This window comes from Neodiprion pinetum, chromosome 4 (assembly GCF_021155775.2).
Source record: "Neodiprion pinetum isolate iyNeoPine1 chromosome 4, iyNeoPine1.2, whole genome shotgun sequence".
Classification (NCBI taxonomy): Eukaryota; Metazoa; Arthropoda; class Insecta; order Hymenoptera; family Diprionidae; genus Neodiprion; species Neodiprion pinetum.
The window spans coordinates 16676693-16697299 of record NC_060235.2 but is presented as its reverse complement, the minus strand read 5'-3'; the positions used below and the strand labels follow the sequence as shown (position 1 = coordinate 16697299).

Here is a 20607-nt window from a genome sequence, read left to right as displayed (position 1 = left end):
ACCTGCAGTTTTTGGATGATCCTTATAGCTTATGCTTGCCGTATCATCTGCAGTGAGAAGAGAGGGAGAGAGGGAGAGAGAGAGAGAGAGAAATCGATGCAGGGTAATAAAAAATCCGATAATCCCTTCTAATAATAGAAATTTCCCCCAGTCCAAGTCCCTGAACTTGTCCCTTTGAGGTTCTAATATATGGGGGCGAAGTGGATCCGCTTTGAGAGGATCTTCTGCCTCCTTATTCCGCGTCGGTAACGTCGATGAAAATTGCTAGTAGCCAGCGATCTGCAAGAAGTTAGGCATTATATTAGTTAATCGTAGAATAGCTGGAGATATAATAATACGTCAGCATGAGGTGGAAGAAAATGAGTGAAGTAACTAAAAAAGGCAAATAAAAGCCAAGCCAATAATAATAATGATAATAATAACAAGCATGCATATAATAACGGCGATGATTATAAAAGGGAAAGAAGAGATATCACGTACGGCCAAGTTGGAAACTCGTTTACCTCGGTGCCTGCGGTGCAGGTAAGATTAGGAAGGTGGAAATTATCGCCATTATTTCAGGCTATTGTGCGAGAGAAAACCGTGAGATATACAGTTCGCGCTACTGATGCCGCTGGACGCGAGTAGCACACAATGCACGCGAATACCACACCAAATGCACATACAGTGAAATGCACGTTGCAGTCGCACGCGCTCCACAATATGCTACAATGTTCCCATACTCTGCTGTCAACCGCGTTCGTCTTTCGTTCGTATTATACAGGAACGGAGTGCAAATTTCACTTCGAATTTAATGTACCGCACGGTTTTACACCAAGTAGATAATATAGATGGATGTATTCAAGTGCCTCATAGAAGATGCTTTTTCCTTCAGGTGTAAGGATTAAAGTTCCGTCGTGTACTCCGTATATAATACGTAAAAAGAAAAAAGATGAATATTACTAGCCTTCAAATCATTATTATTCGTTGAACACTCTAGATTTTTTTCATCCGAATACATAACATATTAACAATTATTTCAAATCCTGAATGGGAAGATTCAATGCTCCGCAGATAACAGCACGCCTTATTATTGGAAAATGTCCTCATGACGTCAGAGTCTGGTTCTCGGCGCCATTTTATCACGACATACCTAACCTAAGTTTTTGATTTTGATGGAGGCAAATCGTAATCCTTGGGGTTTCAAACTATTCATGTAACATAAATTAATTAAACGTAATCAATGATATACCCGTTCTATCATCCACACGCGAAAAAATACGATCAACGATCAGCTGTCGGCCTGGTTGTATTATTTTGATTTTTTTTTACCACCAGATGACGCATTGCAAAGTGACAATCCTAATAATACACATGCTCTGCACTTTGTTCTTTTTAATTAGTTATCGGATCTCGCACCACATTTAGGAATAATTTTTTTACAGCTCGCAACTACTTTTCATTCGATGATTGATCTATTTGCTCTCCATTGGCTGAACTTACGTATGATGATTAAGGCATGGTATGCCTTACACGTATACCTACGTATTTAAAGATAATACTTTTTGTTTATTGGAAAAAAATAAAAATTTCCAACCCTCTGACAAGCTTCACGCTCATGCAGCACACGTGGCCCAACAAAGAAAATGCAGGCATATGTTTGCATGTACATATAAGTATGTACGTCTCGTATACACACAAGCATGTGACGCGCATTGATTTTCTCCACATGTTCAACAAAGGCGGTTTTTTTTCACCTTTTTTTCACTTTGTTCGATTTTTTTTTTTACCGGTTTGCTTTTTTTTTCACTTTTGTTCCACAGGAGCGTTAATATTTCGCTCATCGTCGCAGTGTATGTACACAATATGTAGAGGAGGCCTGGGCAACATGGGCACCCCTGACAATTTTTTATATATTTTGAAAATTGAGAAATGCTTTTTTTTTACGGACATTTGAGCTAAGGCTGACAAAATTTGACGAACGATGAAGCTATAATTTTCAGATCTGCATGGTGATTCAAATCAGCAATAGGGAACCTGCATGCATCTGAAATCTCTATATTCCTCTATTGGACTAGAAAGTAGGATGAAAAATGATGAATTTACCAAGACAGTTTCTTTTTTCGAGCAACATTAACGCTGCAATAATTTTGTCTTTTACACTAATTTTTCTCGGTAAATTTGAACCGGCAACCATTTTGCTGGACCCCTCTATCAGCGCCGCCAGGTGACACGTTCGAGCACTATGCTCGGCTGTAAACACCGTCTTCTCCAAGCAGGCCGGAATCCTAACCTGCAATATTAATATTTGAAGCTCTGAAGCATAGTTGGCGTTGTCAAAATTGTATTTATCTCAGTAAATAACTTTTAGTTTGGTTAAAATAAAAAGACAACAATGGATCCATCAGCTCCGCAACCAAATTTAGATTGGTACATGTATTGTTTTGTACCATCTTGTAAAAATACAACAAGTTCAACTCCAGAAAAGATATTTATCCGAGTGCCAAATAATGTATTAAAACGGAAGGCTTGGTGCGATGCAAACTACATTTAGGATTCCGGATTGTTCGAAGCAGACAGTGTTTATAGCCGAGCATAGTTCCCGAACGTGACACCTGGCGGCGCTGATAGAGGGGTCCAGCAAAATGGCTGCCGATTCAAATTTGCCGAGAAAATTTGGAGGACAAAAAATTATTTTCTGGCATTAATATGGCGTCTAAAAACAAACTGTCTTGGGGAATTCATTATTTTTCATTCTACTTTCGAATAAAATTAAAATTAAAAAACATGCAAGTTCCCTATTACCGCTTCGATTCCGGGGGGATTTTGGCTGCTTCACTCTTGGATTTATTGACATAGATAATTTCGTTTCCAAAGTTTTAGTGAGTTGATAAACAAATTATAGATTATACACCTTATACAAATTATATGTTATACACCTTTAAACCTACTTTTGAAGGGGTCTATTTCGCTCACCTTTTCTCTACAAGCTTCTTATACATAGCTCTTCTCATGTTCAAAGTATTCTAAAGTAAATACGAAAATAAATTTAAAACATTATTCAATTTTGAAAAATTTGTAAAATTTTGTTCATTTTGTTCGCAATTTCAGAATTTTTTAGGCAAGGGTGTTCAACACTCGGCATTGGTCAGGTTATCGTTTTCTGGTAAACATTCGAAAATCCATCGATTCAAACTTCTATTTAAAGAGTCAATTTCTTAGCGTGCTTATTTTGCACGCCTCTCCCCCATACCTCTCCGTTCCCATATGTATACTTCCATTTAATTGTAAGTTATGCCGAAGCGCAAAGTGTATGCATGTATCTACGGTAGCATCATTTTACTGCATATAATGGATAATGTGGAGTGAAATAGAAAAAACGAAATTGAGGGGAAAAAAAATACGACAAAATGTAAATGAAAATAAAATCAAATTATTTGCATCGCCGAAATAGTCCGACAGCGAACAGACAGACACAGGCATACTAACTACGAGTAGCCGCGGAGCTCATCGAAACTCGGGATTTATGCATGTATGTATGTATGTATGTACATGACGTAGCATATACGCTTGAATAAAGTATACAACGCGGCAGGAAATCCCCGGTATAACACCTATAAGCTTGTGCAGCATGGGAAGCCAATCGATGTAAGAGTTCGATGTCAACTTCGATATCAATTTTCGAGTTCAGTCAAAGATTTGTAAGTTATTAACGATTGCACAGTTATGGCTGTATGATATAATCGGAAAACATGATTTGGTTTTTGTTGTACACCAGATTCGTTTAATTTCCGACAAATTTGGAGAGGAGATACTAATCATACAATACAGGTGCTTTCTTGGTTACTTTTTCCCTCATACTGTGTTTTTTACAATATTCTGTGTATGTAGGTTTAAGCCTTCGAATACATAGAAAAAATAGGGATTAAAAGCTGTTCAAAAGTGAAAAAAAATGCTAAAAGTAAGAGCAAATGAAAGAAGATATGAGTAAAACAAGCTAGGTTTCTCTTACAGTTGTGGGACATATTATATACGGTTGAAATATGGTACAGCACTTACACCTTATCCGGTCGGCGACGAAATATCTGTTTGATTCAGCATCATTTCGAATCGCTCATACTGTATATTATACATGAGATAAGAAGCCAATTTATATCGATACCGATCGGAAAAAACAGTATCGATTTTAATCCGAATAGTACACAGGCAGACAGAGAGAGAAAGAAAAATAGAGAGAACGAGAGGGAGAGGGAGAAGGAGAGGGAAAGGCAGAGGGTAATAATACTCGGTGCACCGTACGTGCATAAATGAACACGGTTGGCACATGAAGAGAGAAGCCTGTTATATCCGGCTCTCTTTCCGAAAACGTGGGGAGTGTTCTCTTGATCAAGGAGCCCCTTGGGGTAGTATACGAGGTTCTATACGTGTGTACGATATTAACCATCCACTCTTCCCCCCTCTCTTTCCTTCTCTTATCAACCATTTGCGTCATTTGGCCGTCGAAAACCAAAACCTATGATTGCATCAAATGTCCAATAGAACGACACAGTGGGTAAACCAAGAATTCACTTACAGAACGTGAAAATTTACTACAAAAAATGTACCGCAACTTACTCGATGTGGATTCAAGACGATGCATACTTCATACCAAATCGCTGGTTACATCATAATCGATCATCTGCATACTTCATAATTACTGCAGTTTCAGAATGATCTGTGTATGTGAACTGCATGAATTTTAAAATCAAACTTCTTAAATATTACTAAAGCGATGCTAACTTCACTATGACAATGAAAACCGGACACTGGTAAGAAAAATTTGGCTCAACCTGTAACTGTCTGATGGTAGATTATCAAATTGTTCAAAGAAATTATTTTACAGTAGCTGTTCACAGAAGCCAATGTCGATAGCACCACGTTTCTTCCACTCTACAGTGCAAACTAACGTAAGTGCGTACCAGTTCTTGACACGTTTAGACCGAATTATTGACCCTGTTATTTTACAAAATTATAAACTGACGGCACGAATGTGAGTTTCTCGATGACTAAAACCAATTGCTAGAGGGTTAGATGCTATAAAAACTCATTTTTTGGTAATTGTAGAATTTTGAATCAAACAGGTACAAACAAAGAAGGTCAATAACTGGGAAAGGGTCAGTAACTGTTACACTTGGCTTATAAGAAAATAAACCTCGTTTCAGCTTGGGCGCGGAATGACGACTGATCCGCGAATATCCATAAATCTGGCAATCGATGATCCTGATTATTTGGGATACGGGGTGAAATGGAAGGTAGGTAGAGATATGCCGCAGGTCGAGCTGAGAGTGTGGAACCCGCGGTAGGCCGGGGCTCGAGGGGCGAAAAGGACGGCATGGCATCAGGCATCCGCCTGGGGTGGCCGACGGTGCGCGGGAACGAGCTCCAGCAACCCCCAGCCTTGGCGGCCTCACTGCGACCTCGCCAGTCGTACCATCGACACCGAAACCGGCGGGACTTGGAGCCAGAAGCTCCGGATTTTCGCGAGAAATCGTGGTGATGGTGAAATCGGCGAACGAGTGCTTCAGAGGCTCGTAAGAATTATAGATTCCTGTAGTTCGGAGACGAAGTAGTTTGGTGCTTTTATGACATATACGCAACAAGTCGCGTTCCAATTGTTTATTATTATACGCATGAGGCTTGGTTAGAAAGAGGAACTCAACGAAACTGTAATGTTCGTTGAGTTATGGGATTGGGGAAAGGTGCCTACCAAATAAGAAGAAGACGATGAGTAGCTTGTAGAGCTTCTGGTCATTCTTGGTGAGTGTACCAAAGGAATTTGGTCAACGTCTTCAAATTTAGTTAAACCGGCAGTCTGTTTTTGACAATCCGGTAGACAAAGTTAAATGAAAAAACTATTGAAATAAAGAACGTGTTTGTGCGGCGTGTTGTTTTGTGCCAGTGAGGTATTCGACGGAGAAGATAAAATGTGAGGAACGAAAAATGAGCGTCAATTCGGATTCTGCTTTCTTGATTTCGTTTGTAACGAAAATGTTGTTTGTTTCTGTCTCATGTGAACCACGTGAATAGTCAGTGATTGTGAATAAAGATTGAAGCAGTTGAACGGGGGTGAATGAATTGATTATTAATTAACGATATTCTATAATTGGGAATATAAAAAAGCGTGACAAAAAGAAACGAGGACCATTAAAAACGACGAAATTAGTTATCGATGTATGTTTTAAAGGATTCGTAATGAAATTAGTGTGTAAATAAAATTAATGAGAAAGACAGGATTAGGAGGCACGAAAAGTAATTAGATTAAAAATGACAGAGAGAGAGAGAAAGAGAAAAAGATGACAATTAAATGAAGGCAATATGTTGAGATGAACTGTTCAATGATGATTATTTATACAGATATGATGTGAAAGGGAAATAAAAGTAAGCGAGTCTCCGTGCAAAGAGAGAGAGAGAGAGAGAGAGAGAGAGAGAGAGAGAGAGAGAGAGAGAGAGCGAGAGAGACGGATAGAAAGAAGGAGAAAAACGTATAAGGGTAATGAAACGCGAATATCTTCATCCCTTCGACGAGAACGCACCGAGTATATAGTGGATATATTGGCGGATGGATGGACGGATGGATGGAGTGGGAGGGGAGGGCCGCTGGATCATGCCACTCGACAAAGCCAAGGTAGGTAATTGAATTTCAAGTAAGGCTTTTAATCCGGTACATGTCGTCGGTAGAATTAAACGGCTGTACATCTCTTTAGAAGATATTCCAATCGGAAGTCAGATTTCAACTACTGAGAGGTGGAGGCGAGGAGTCAGAATGATGTAAATAAGGAGGGAAGCGAAGGAAAGCGAGGGAAAAGAGAATACCGATAGCAAGACGTTATTAATACAAGAATATGCAAATGTGTCTACTGTATCAAAACAAAAAAGCAATAAAATTGATCTACGAAAATAATTTACTTTATGTACGAACAGGTATTTGGTTTGATTGGTTCGACAAATGATTTTAAAAAAAAAAATTTCTAGTGTTTTCACATCCTTCCAACAAATTATGCAAAAACATCAAATTTGTGTTGAGATCTCGTGACGTAGTTAGGATTTTCTCTACGTTTAAATAAAACAAATAGTCTATTGCCACGGTGCTCTCTCGTTCTCCCTTTTTCTCCACCTCTGATTATTTTGCAGCTGCAACTAGGTTTGAGACTGGGTACCAAATGCTGCAATGATCCAGTTTATTTGGTCTGGAGGTCGTAAAGCTCGGTGTTTCGTACATAACGACTTATGGCATGAGGGTAATTTAAACTAGGGCAAATCTGCCTGCATTTATGCAATTTATTGTCAGGGTAAATATTTGACCAAAATCCGCCTGAATTTATGCAATTCTTTCTCAGGGTATATTTTTCCAAAAATCTATGTGTTTTCTGCTGCCCAGATTTTGATGATCAGCTTTTGTTTAATTGCGGCTGACTGCTCAATCTATCCTTGGATCGGAGAATGTACCCCGAATTGCATCAATCCAGGCGAACTTACCCCGTGTTAAATTACCCGTAAAGAATTACGTGCACGAAATAACCCGGCATATATCTATTACACCTACTCCGTTGGTGGAGAACAGCAGCAGCGTTCAGCAGAACCCTTATCAAAACGCGAACGGCATTGTCTTTTTCGTGAAGCGCATATATACCTATTACGATCGAAGCGTGCCCACCTTATCTTATAGAGGCCCTGTTATATAGACACGGCTGGGGTGGCGGTCGAGGGATGATTCATCCCCGTTATACTTCTCAGCAATTAATCCTACCGAAAAACGGTCGGTCTGCTGCTGCTGCTGAGTTTCTGTTCGCTATACCAGGACGAGGAGAAGAACAAGGATGATAATGGGATATAGGATCGGGTCGGGATTATACTATATGAGTGTGAGAACAGAGAGTCTGGGGCCTCTCTACGGCAAAGATCGACCTGATCATCCTCAATTATCTATGTATATCTTCTATAATGTGTCAAACTTTAACCGAAAACATTACGTAAAATAATTAACTACCAAGATATACAGACGAAATGAAAAATCATAATTTCGAAAACAGAATAAAATATTACACCGAATTGAAGTTCATCTGTACTCCGCAATTCAATAAGAGCCTCTACTTCTTCACCCTCTCTTTCTCTTTCTCTGTCGTTCGTTCGCTCGCTCGCTCGTTCCCCATTTGAAACATTTATTCAGCTCAGTTTCATTTCGTTCCAGCTACTTCTCGCTTGGTTTTTACTCTCTTTTCTTTCCTCAATCTTTTTTTACTTCACTTTATTTTATTTTATTTTATTTTATTTTATTTTATTTCATTTTATTTCACGTGTATGCTAAGAGTTCTTCTGGAAAGGATCTGATCGCAGTACGCACGAATCAACTTGCTTAATTTTGATTGACTGACATTCGTGCTCGTAGCCAGAAGCGAACCTTCGCTGACAAGAATAAATTCTCTAGAATCGACTGGCTGTTGAGTGAGTCGGCCGTAACCTCTCGCCTATTAAGGGTGCGTTCCGAAATAAACGCCCAGTATATTCAAAACATTTTTTTATCTATTTTGCGCTGCCGAGTTCTTGAATAGCTCTGCTTCTACTCTAGGGAGTTTTAGTGCCACCAGCTAATTTCGGAACGCACCTTAAGAATCCATGGATCACGACGCTGCCGCGATCCACTATGCACCGGTCACTCTGCCTATCATGCTGGTAACATTTTTACAAGGCTGGCCACACCTATAAACTAGACTAGCTGCAATCGTCAGAGCAGATCTTGTCAAGACGGATTCTCGGTATAATGTCTCTTCCGAGTTTCGTTCTTGCCTACTGTAATATATTATAGGGTATTTTAGAGGTGGATGTCTTAGGGTTAGAAGGACTCTTTATTATAACACGTGTGTATGACTACGTGGCTGTATGCAGAGAGTTAGCTAACTTATCTCTAGGGATATATCTAGAGAATTAACTAGGAACTAGGCATAAAGATACATCTACATACTTATATTATTAAATGCGATATATCTATAATCTGCATATAGGTATATACAAGGGGTTTATCCATCTGCAGTTACCGAGTTGAGAAAATGTTAACTACTGAGATAAAGCGAATCCTTGCGGAAATTATAGAACCTTGAATTTTAAAATGTGTAAGCGAGTACTTGAAACCAATTAGTACAAATACAGTAAAAGCCCTAACGACGAGCAATACTAGATAGGAGTAACGCGTGTAATAATATAAAATATAAATATATGCGGAGCGTATAGATCGAAGAAGTAAATAGAATAATCTAGAGAATTCACAATGTACAACGTATGGAATGTGAAAAGGGCATGCAAATACACATCACACATGTTGTAAGCTGTGATAAAAACTCCCAGGGCGATTGAAATTTATGAATATAAATTTCGCGTTTCCCCGTCGCTTTGCGGGAGCCCTAGAATTCAGAATATAAAGCAAAGCAGTAATATAAAACAAAACGAACAAAATGAACAAAACGAAATACAATGCGAAGAACTCAAAATGTAGCGATCAAGAAAAAAAAACGATGCAAGACATTTTATTTCAGTAGGGATTTATCGTTATAAATAACATTATATATATATATATATATATATATACACACACACACATATATATATATATATATATATATATATAAGAAGATCCATTAATTTTCAACTAAAACGTGCCCACACAGGTCACCAAATTCATCGCCTATTTCTTTACTGAAAGTACTCTCGAACAAACAGATTCCCCGAAATTTTCAGATTTTTAAACTTTTCCGTTTTTGATTTATTATGTTTTCAAGGCTTAGAGTTCATTTCTTTTCGATACGTCGCCGTTTCTCGCAGTCTGGTCTGACTGCTTCGAAAAGGACTTATTTTGATGGTGTTTCAATGTAGTCTTAAAATTGTCAAGAAAATTTGTAATGGGTTGAAAAACACCAAAGATATGCAAATTTTATTCATAAAACCGCATGATTTTCGCAAAGTTCAATATGGGCTATTCCGCGTCAACCGGATCAGTCATCTCTCAGATATTTTTTTAATTTGGCATGTGGATTGTGTGGGAGGAGTTAGATTTTTGTGCCAAAGCGCGAATCTCATAATGCAAAATTCGATTTTTTATTAACAATAATAAATTAAACTCCCATTTTTTTCAAAAATTCATAACTTTGGCAAAAAATTAGATACAATATATTTCTTTTTTTCAAATTACGCGGAAAGCTCCATAGAATTTAAAAAAAAATACGAAATGGTGAAAAAAAGTTGTTATCAATTGTTTATTTAACAATTAATTTTTCAAAGATTTTTAAAACAGTGACTGACACGATTAAAACATTTTTTAAAAATTCTGACATGTTCCTTGAACTGTACTACAACCTGTGAATTAATTCCAGAGGAGTGTTTTTCTCCGTTTTCGAGTTAAAAATGATTAAAGGTGTCGATGCGCATGAAATTGCGGCGCGCCGAGTCTCTACGTAATGGCGGGCGGCCGGTTGCCGTCCACCGCTACCCCGCGGTGGCGTCGCAGCGTCATTTTAGTCATTTTCACGATGTAGGACACGATTGGAGAATCTGAAAAAAATACTGTACCTTCACAAGGCCTGCTCAAAGCGATAAGTGAAGTTTCAAGAATGTATTTTTATTTTAAAATAAGTTCAAGTTATGTAATTATTATCATTTATGTGCCCTCTCATGGTATGTAACCGTTATTTTGAATCTCTGTAATAAAAAAACGGTGAAAAACACATTCCTGAAACTTCACTTATCGCTTTGAGCAGGCCTTGTGAAGGTACAGTATTTTTTTCAGATTCTCCAATCGTGTCCTACATCGTGAAAATGACTAAAATGACGCTGCGACGCCACCGCGGGGTAGCGGTGGACGGCAACCGGCCGCCCGCCATTACGTAGAGACTCGGCGCGCCGCAATTTCATGCGCATCGACACCTTTAATGATATTTTACTCGAAAATAAAAAAAAACACCCCTCTGGAATTGATTCACAGGTTGTAGTACAGTTCAAGGAACATGTCAGAATTTTAAAAAAATTTTTTGATCGTGTCAGTCACTGTTTTAAAAATCTTTGAAAAATTAATTGTTAAATAAACAATTGATAACAACTTTTTTTCACCATTTCGTATTTTTTTTTAAATTCTATGGAGCTTTCCGCGTAATTTGAAAAAAAGAAATATATTGTATCTAATTTTTTGCCAAAGTTATGAATTTTTGAAAAAAATGGGAGTCTAATTTGTTATTGTTAATAAAAAATCGAATTTTGCATTATGAGATTCGCGCTTTGGCACAAAAATCTAACTCCTCCCACACAATCCACATGCCAAATTAAAAAAATATCTGAGAGATGACTGATCCGGTTGACGCGGAATAGCCCATATTCTTTTTCTCCTTTTATCATTATTTTGGTCTTTCTTTACATTTAAGCTATCTCCAGGTAACATAATCCAACATTATTGCGCAGTATGTGTACAACGTTACTATAGTTCTAAGAAAAATTATAATGATACAAAAAAGTTATAAGAGTACGAAAATTATGCGGTTTTATTGATAAAACTTGCATGTCTTTGGTGTTTTTCGACCGATTTCAAATTTTCTTGACAATTTGGACACTACCCAATAACTGTAATAACTGAAATAAGCCCTTGCTGAAGTAAATAGGACCAGACTGCGAGAAACGGTGACGCATTGAAAAAAATGGAGTTTAAGCTTTGAAAAAATTATAAATAAAAAACGAAAAAGTGTCAAAATCTGAAAATATTAAGAAATCTGTTTAACGGGGAGTACTTTCAATAAAAAAATCTGCGACGAAACCGATGATATTAGTACGCACTTTTTCGTCGAAAATTCATGGATCTTCCTATATATATGGGGCTGTCCCCTAAGCACGACATACTTTCAGACCTCACCACAACCGATTCAATCCATTTTTTTATGTTATTGTTATAGCTCTAAAACATTCTTCTGAATTTTTTTTGTATTATGTTGGCCAACCCCTTTTGAGCGATTAGATTTTTTAAACTTAAGATTTGCACCATTTTGCAATTCTGAAAAAATTCGCCAAAATGATCTCAATGAAGTAGAACAAGACATCAACATCCACTTCCAAAACGTCGGTGGGATTTTTGTTACATTGTTTTTTGATTATTCAATAATTTTATTCGACAAAACGCGTCACTTACGACTTCTAACATTCCATGAATATGCTGTTCAATTGTTGGTTGATGATATTTTGGAAAATAAGGAATGAAAAAATTCATAAATCCAGCTCGTTGATCACTTGTGAATTTATTTTGATGAAAGAGTCACTTGTTTCATAAAATATACTATCTATTATTGTTTCTATTATACAATTCGTAAGTTATGTTGATTAGATTGGCAGAATGATCCATTAATAACAGTAAAAATAGTTTATAAGTTGAATAGTTTCTATAATGAATTTTGCATGATCGTGTCCAAGATATAAACTTTGATGTAAACAATAGTATATAGGATATTTTGGAAAAAAAGTGATTCTTCTATCGAAATAAATTTTCAAATGATCAACCAGATGGATTCTTGAATTTTTTCATTCGTTGTTTCCTAAAATATCATGAACCACCATTTCACCTACATTTTTGGAAGTGGGACGTTCTTCGACGTCATCGACAGAATTTTCGTAAATTTTTTCAGAATTCACAAATTGGTGCAAATATTAAGTTAAACAAAATTCATTATTCAGAAAGGTGTTACATCGTTCAAACCTCGGATTCCTTTCCCACACTCTTACAGCTACCTTATACCCTGCATTCTCTTTTTACCATCATATCACGACCACGGTTCCCATACCGAATTAGCAGATTGCTCCCTCCACCGCTAAACTGCAATTAACTAGCCTCGACGTCCTTCCTTCCATATACTCACTCTAAAGTCATTTTTCATTTAGCCAACATCCAAATTCATCTCACATTCCGAAATCAAACCGAATTTTTCCATTTTCCTTCCTACGAATAATTTCTCCTCCACATGTTCTCATTGTACTCTAAATGATATATTTTACAATATATCCGCAATTCAATAAGAGCCTCTACTTCTTCACCCTCTCTTTCTCTTTCTCTGTCGTTCGTTCGCTCGCTCGCTCGTTCCCCATTTGAAACATTTATTCAGCTCAGTTTCATTTCGTTCCAGCTACTTCTCGCTTGGTTTTTACTCTCTTTTCTTTCCTCAATCTTTTTTTACTTCACTTTATTTTATTTTATTTTATTTTATTTTATTTTATTTCATTTTATTTCACGTGTATGCTAAGAGTTCTTCTGGAAAGGATCTGATCGCAGTACGCACGAATCAACTTGCTTAATTTTGATTGACTGACATTCGTGCTCGTAGCCAGAAGCGAACCTTCGCTGACAAGAATAAATTCTCTAGAATCGACTGGCTGTTGAGTGAGTCGGCCGTAACCTCTCGCCTATTAAGGGTGCGTTCCGAAATAAACGCCCAGTATATTCAAAACATTTTTTTATCTATTTTGCGCTGCCGAGTTCTTGAATAGCTCTGCTTCTACTCTAGGGAGTTTTAGTGCCACCAGCTAATTTCGGAACGCACCTTAAGAATCCATGGATCACGACGCTGCCGCGATCCACTATGCACCGGTCACTCTGCCTATCATGCTGGTAACATTTTTACAAGGCTGGCCACACCTATAAACTAGACTAGCTGCAATCGTCAGAGCAGATCTTGTCAAGACGGATTCTCGGTATAATGTCTCTTCCGAGTTTCGTTCTTGCCTACTGTAATATATTATAGGGTATTTTAGAGGTGGATGTCTTAGGGTTAGAAGGACTCTTTATTATAACACGTGTGTATGACTACGTGGCTGTATGCAGAGAGTTAGCTAACTTATCTCTAGGGATATATCTAGAGAATTAACTAGGAACTAGGCATAAAGATACATCTACATACTTATATTATTAAATGCGATATATCTATAATCTGCATATAGGTATATACAAGGGGTTTATCCATCTGCAGTTACCGAGTTGAGAAAATGTTAACTACTGAGATAAAGCGAATCCTTGCGGAAATTATAGAACCTTGAATTTTAAAATGTGTAAGCGAGTACTTGAAACCAATTAGTACAAATACAGTAAAAGCCCTAACGACGAGCAATACTAGATAGGAGTAACGCGTGTAATAATATAAAATATAAATATATGCGGAGCGTATAGATCGAAGAAGTAAATAGAATAATCTAGAGAATTCACAATGTACAACGTATGGAATGTGAAAAGGGCATGCAAATACACATCACACATGTTGTAAGCTGTGATAAAAACTCCCAGGGCGATTGAAATTTATGAATATAAATTTCGCGTTTCCCCGTCGCTTTGCGGGAGCCCTAGAATTCAGAATATAAAGCAAAGCAGTAATATAAAACAAAACGAACAAAATGAACAAAACGAAATACAATGCGAAGAACTCAAAATGTAGCGATCAAGAAAAAAAAACGATGCAAGACATTTTATTTCAGTAGGGATTTATCGTTATAAATAACATTATATATATATATATATATATATATACACACACACACATATATATATATATATATATATATATATAAGAAGATCCATTAATTTTCAACTAAAACGTGCCCACACAGGTCACCAAATTCATCGCCTATTTCTTTACTGAAAGTACTCTCGAACAAACAGATTCCCCGAAATTTTCAGATTTTTAAACTTTTCCGTTTTTGATTTATTATGTTTTCAAGGCTTAGAGTTCATTTCTTTTCGATACGTCGCCGTTTCTCGCAGTCTGGTCTGACTGCTTCGAAAAGGACTTATTTTGATGGTGTTTCAATGTAGTCTTAAAATTGTCAAGAAAATTTGTAATGGGTTGAAAAACACCAAAGATATGCAAATTTTATTCATAAAACCGCATGATTTTCGCAAAGTTCAATATGGGCTATTCCGCGTCAACCGGATCAGTCATCTCTCAGATATTTTTTTAATTTGGCATGTGGATTGTGTGGGAGGAGTTAGATTTTTGTGCCAAAGCGCGAATCTCATAATGCAAAATTCGATTTTTTATTAACAATAATAAATTAAACTCCCATTTTTTTCAAAAATTCATAACTTTGGCAAAAAATTAGATACAATATATTTCTTTTTTTCAAATTACGCGGAAAGCTCCATAGAATTTAAAAAAAAATACGAAATGGTGAAAAAAAGTTGTTATCAATTGTGAAAATATTAAGAAATCTGTTTAACGGGGAGTACTTTCAATAAAAAAATCTGCGACGAAACCGATGATATTAGTACGCACTTTTTCGTCGAAAATTCATGGATCTTCCTATATATATGGGGCTGTCCCCTAAGCACGACATACTTTCAGACCTCACCACAACCGATTCAATCCATTTTTTTATGTTATTGTTATAGCTCTAAAACATTCTTCTGAATTTTTTTTGTATTATGTTGGCCAACCCCTTTTGAGCGATTAGATTTTTTAAACTTAAGATTTGCACCATTTTGCAATTCTGAAAAAATTCGCCAAAATGATCTCAATGAAGTAGAACAAGACATCAACATCCACTTCCAAAACGTCGGTGGGATTTTTGTTACATTGTTTTTTGATTATTCAATAATTTTATTCGACAAAACGCGTCACTTACGACTTCTAACATTCCATGAATATGCTGTTCAATTGTTGGTTGATGATATTTTGGAAAATAAGGAATGAAAAAATTCATAAATCCAGCTCGTTGATCACTTGTGAATTTATTTTGATGAAAGAGTCACTTGTTTCATAAAATATACTATCTATTATTGTTTCTATTATACAATTCGTAAGTTATGTTGATTAGATTGGCAGAATGATCCATTAATAACAGTAAAAATAGTTTATAAGTTGAATAGTTTCTATAATGAATTTTGCATGATCGTGTCCAAGATATAAACTTTGATGTAAACAATAGTATATAGGATATTTTGGAAAAAAAGTGATTCTTCTATCGAAATAAATTTTCAAATGATCAACCAGATGGATTCTTGAATTTTTTCATTCGTTGTTTCCTAAAATATCATGAACCACCATTTCACCTACATTTTTGGAAGTGGGACGTTCTTCGACGTCATCGACAGAATTTTCGTAAATTTTTTCAGAATTCACAAATTGGTGCAAATATTAAGTTAAACAAAATTCATTATTCAGAAAGGTGTTACATCGTTCAAACCTCGGATTCCTTTCCCACACTCTTACAGCTACCTTATACCCTGCATTCTCTTTTTACCATCATATCACGACCACGGTTCCCATACCGAATTAGCAGATTGCTCCCTCCACCGCTAAACTGCAATTAACTAGCCTCGACGTCCTTCCTTCCATATACTCACTCTAAAGTCATTTTTCATTTAGCCAACATCCAAATTCATCTCACATTCCGAAATCAAACCGAATTTTTCCATTTTCCTTCCTACGAATAATTTCTCCTCCACATGTTCTCATTGTACTCTAAATGATATATTTTACAATAAATCAATTATATACAGTCCATAAGGCATACTCTCCGTTCAACTACACGTCGATTATGCACTTACGTGCCACTACTCCCAATGCAGGTAATGAGTGTAGGGTGAAGGAATCGATTTTGAGAGAGTTGAATGTTGTAGCTTCTGGTAGCCGCTCATCGAAATCTATACAATCTACCCCGTAACAAAGGGTTGGTCCAAAAGATTTTTGAAATTTCAACAGCATGTTTTAGAGCTATAACAACAATATGAACAAGTGGGTCGAATCGGAGAATGTGAGGTTTGGAGGTGTATCGTATTGAAGTGGACACCCTCATACGTATATCTATATAGTCGCGAAAATGTAGGTATAATATGGAAGTATGTTCGGGGCAGAAGTTGTAAAAATTCAATGGGATCATTGAAAGGGTAAAAGGATGGAAAGAATCAGGAGATATTAATTTCTTGCAAATTTATCTGTGTACGTATCATGAGAATATGTACACAGTGATGTACTTAATGTACTATACATATATATATATATATATATATATATATATATATATATATATATATATACCTATACACGGGCCGAAGGATCGGAACGGCCCGATCGATTAGAGGGTGAAAAAACAAGTAGGTACTTCGAGTGAGCGAAGAGTGAGCAAGTGCTTATCTATTATACACGTAGTAGTGGTGAATATGTACATATACATGTACGCAGGTATGTACGTTCGCATAACGTAAGGGGGGGTACGTAATAGGTTGCGGTGACAGTTTAATTGCTTTTTGATGTATACCTTATACATACCTTACAAAAGTAGGTGACATTATAACCGCACAGTATTGATGCATAAATAAATTCAAGAGAATGAAAAATACCGACGATAATGATGACGATTGCAACGACGTTAAGATAGAAACTATTCCTGCAAACGTGTTCACATTCAAACGTGTTCAAATTCTTACAAAATGAAAAGTTCAATGGAACTTCTGTCATACTAATTGAGTATCCGAATTACTTGAGATTCCAACACGCGTTACAAGACTAAATAATTTTATATGAGTATAATATACTTATGTATATTACAACCACGACTGATAAAGTCGTGACGGACTTTGACTTGTTAGCCGCTACGGGTTTTAATTACATACATACTATACACCTAATCACCCAGGATTCACACGAACAAACGCACAAAGTTCCAAGCTAGTCTTTCTGAAAGCAGCGTCGTTAATTGCTTGTTTACTGCTGGCGCTTGCCTCCCGTTAATATCTTTTTCTTCTCCTTCATCCGAACACTTCTATTTCCACTTTTTCCTTGGTGAAAATTTTTTCGTGCTCACGGGTGGTCCGTATTATTTTGCTCTCCAATGATCGATCACAAACCGGGTGTTTAACTGTTTCTGGCACTGTTCTTATTATAGGATATAAGCAAGCCAACAATTTGACAAATAAGCGAAATACTGCAGGAATATTGTGAAGTTAGCGTTCTACGTAATTGGTTTACTGATTGGGCCGTGAGGGGCGATGGGGGTAAACGATAAACTCTATTTGCAGTAACCGATGAACGTTTCAATATTTCTGATACATCGTTTCTGGTTCTCGAATATATAGGATTAAAGAACAAACCTAGTTGAGTACTCAAAAAAAAATAACACTGTGTATAGTTGAAACGGAGACGAGCAGAAGAATACATGTTATATACCCATGATTTCAGGGGGACATTGCGAGATGCGGGAAGTCGAAGGGTGACGGGAACTTCACCAAACCTCCAGGCAACCGATCAAACATGAAGAACGTGCCAAACCAGAGAAAAGAGTCTCGAGTCTTCGTACCTCGACTCACCAGTTCAAATTTTTAATCCAGACAGTATTTTCGCCCGGTTTACTTGATGCTAAAGTTGGATTGGAGAACGATAAAGCGACGATGAAGAGCAAACGGGAAGAATACAGGTTTTGGGTATAATGCAGTACAAATTGACGAGGAAACGATGATACGGCCAAAGCTTGATCTAGTTAAAACCCACGCGAGATTCGACGCTCGTCTCGTGGTAAAATCGAGAAAGAAAAGGACGGTTCGTACCTTGGCTTGTGACTGATCGCAGTTGGCTAGACCGGTGAGGAAAGATGGAGTACAACGAAACGCTGGACTTTGAGGAAGAATTCGATTCGATGAACGCTTCGACGGTTGTGACGACAATCCTGAACGGAGATTCTGGGCCGTACAATGACTCGACGGGTGCGGTAAGGGAGAATGAGGATATCGAGCACGTCCTGCTGCAGGTGATTAAGGCCTCCATAATGGGTTTCATAATCCTCTGCGCCCTCTTCGGCAACCTGTTGGTCATAGTGTCGGTGATGCGGCACCGTAAACTACGCGTGATAACGAACTACTTCGTGGTGTCGTTGGCGCTTGCCGACATGCTGGTTGCCATATTCGCGATGACGTTCAACGCGAGCGTCGAGCTTTCCGGGCGATGGCTCTTCGGGTACTTCATGTGCGACGTGTGGAACTCGCTCGACGTATTCTTCAGCACCGTCTCGATCCTCCACCTCTGCTGCATCAGCGTAGACCGCTACTACGCCATCGTTCAGCCCCTCGACTATCCCCTGATCATGACCAACCTCAGACTCGGTACGATGCTCAGCGTAGTTTGGTGCTCGCCGGCCGTCGTCAGCTTCGTGCCGATATTCGCCGGCTGGTACACGACACCCGAACACCTTCAGTACCGCTCCAATTATCCGGATGTTTGCGTATTTCACGTTAATCAATTCTACGCAGTCGTCAGCTCCAGCGTAAGTTTCTGGGTACCCGGCATTATCATGATCGCAATGTACTACAAGATCTATCAGGAGGCGGATCGTCAGGAACGAATGCTTTACAGGTGAGTCTCTCGCAGATGATCAATCGTTGCTTCTCACATCATGAATCACCCTGTATATTTACAGATAGCAGAACTCTTCAACGATAACGTGTTATAGGATTATCACTCAAAGTCCATGCAGATTGATACATTCTCAAAAAGAACCCTCAGCTCAAGGCATCGTCACTTCCCTGAGATTTAAAAAAATTCACACCTTTTCAAAATGAAATTATAGTGATACTTGAATGTTGCTTTCTGCTTTCTCAACACGTTCCACCTGCTATCGCCACGAATCTGACGAGAACAAACCCCAACAGGAACGTTGACCGATTTATAGTTTCCTTATTTAAATGCGACGGAAAACATTTTGCTCAAAATCTATCTCAAGTTTTACTTTTCGTTTCTTTTTTTTTCTTTTGTCTTGTTTTGCAAATAGTTTCGGGGATATTCTCGTGAAATAAATACATTATAGGTATATTTTTGGAAAAGATAATTTGCCACGACAAAAATACAGGAGGCATGGGAGAGAACGTTCAGAAATGTTGGCCAGAAGCCAGATTGCCAGAGGGAAAGAGAGCTAGAGTCTGGTCTCTCGAGGAAACTAATCCGCTAGCCGCGATGGTCCCGAGAGTAATATCGATTTTGCGATGAGACGGTGTTCATCAAAGGTGGTTTGGAACCTTATACATCTCATACTACTCACGGCCTGACGAAAGTCTATAAATTTGTACAAGCTGGGCGCGTTTTCTTTTTTTATCACCTATTTTCTTCTATTTATTGGGGAGAAAAAAAGAAGCGAAGGTCATATTACATAGCCTGATAGCCATACCAGAATCCGATAGCGAATAATAGTAAATAAGTTATAAATTCCAAAACTATACTATACACACACTGCAGCGACGACGACATTATTAGGATAGAAAAATGTCAATGTGAAACATTTTATCGTGCTTTTTGAGTTACGAAAATTTATTACTATACATATATTATAATATACATTGGTATCTCTCAGTAGTTCCATTTTTATTCTACCAAAGTCGCCATACAAATTCGCAATATTTTTTACACGATATTCGTTCCTCATCGTTTACAAAGCGATTACGGCATAGTCTATTGCAAAAATCATTTCCGTCTGTGAAAATGTATTTGCAGGTATTTACATAATATTATAAGTGATACATTGCTAGTCCAGGTTTAATATACACATGAACGAATCTTGGGGCAGAAATTCAGCGATCACGAACAGTAGCCTACACGTAGA

The 20607-nt window shown here is 37.6% G+C and overlaps 1 protein-coding gene across 6 annotated transcripts in view; it reads left to right on the top strand.

The window, feature by feature from the left end:
- The first annotated feature begins 5400 nt into the window (after positions 1–5400).
- LOC124216278 (octopamine receptor beta-1R) overlaps positions 5401–20607 on the top strand; it is a 66400-nt gene continuing 51193 nt past the window's right edge. For 5 of the 6 annotated variants that reach the window (XR_006882567.2, XR_006882566.2, XM_046620604.2 and 2 more), the window contains exons 1-2: positions 5401–6643; positions 18201–19367. Coding sequence is in view for 4 of the 6 variants with exons in the window: in XM_046620604.2 (XP_046476560.1) it covers positions 18610–19367 (758 nt within the window). In the remaining 2 variants the exon portion in view is untranslated. Of the gene's footprint in view, positions 6644–7158; positions 7257–18200; positions 19368–20607 lie in introns of those variants that run through there. The other variant, XM_046620602.2, reaches the window with a different exon arrangement.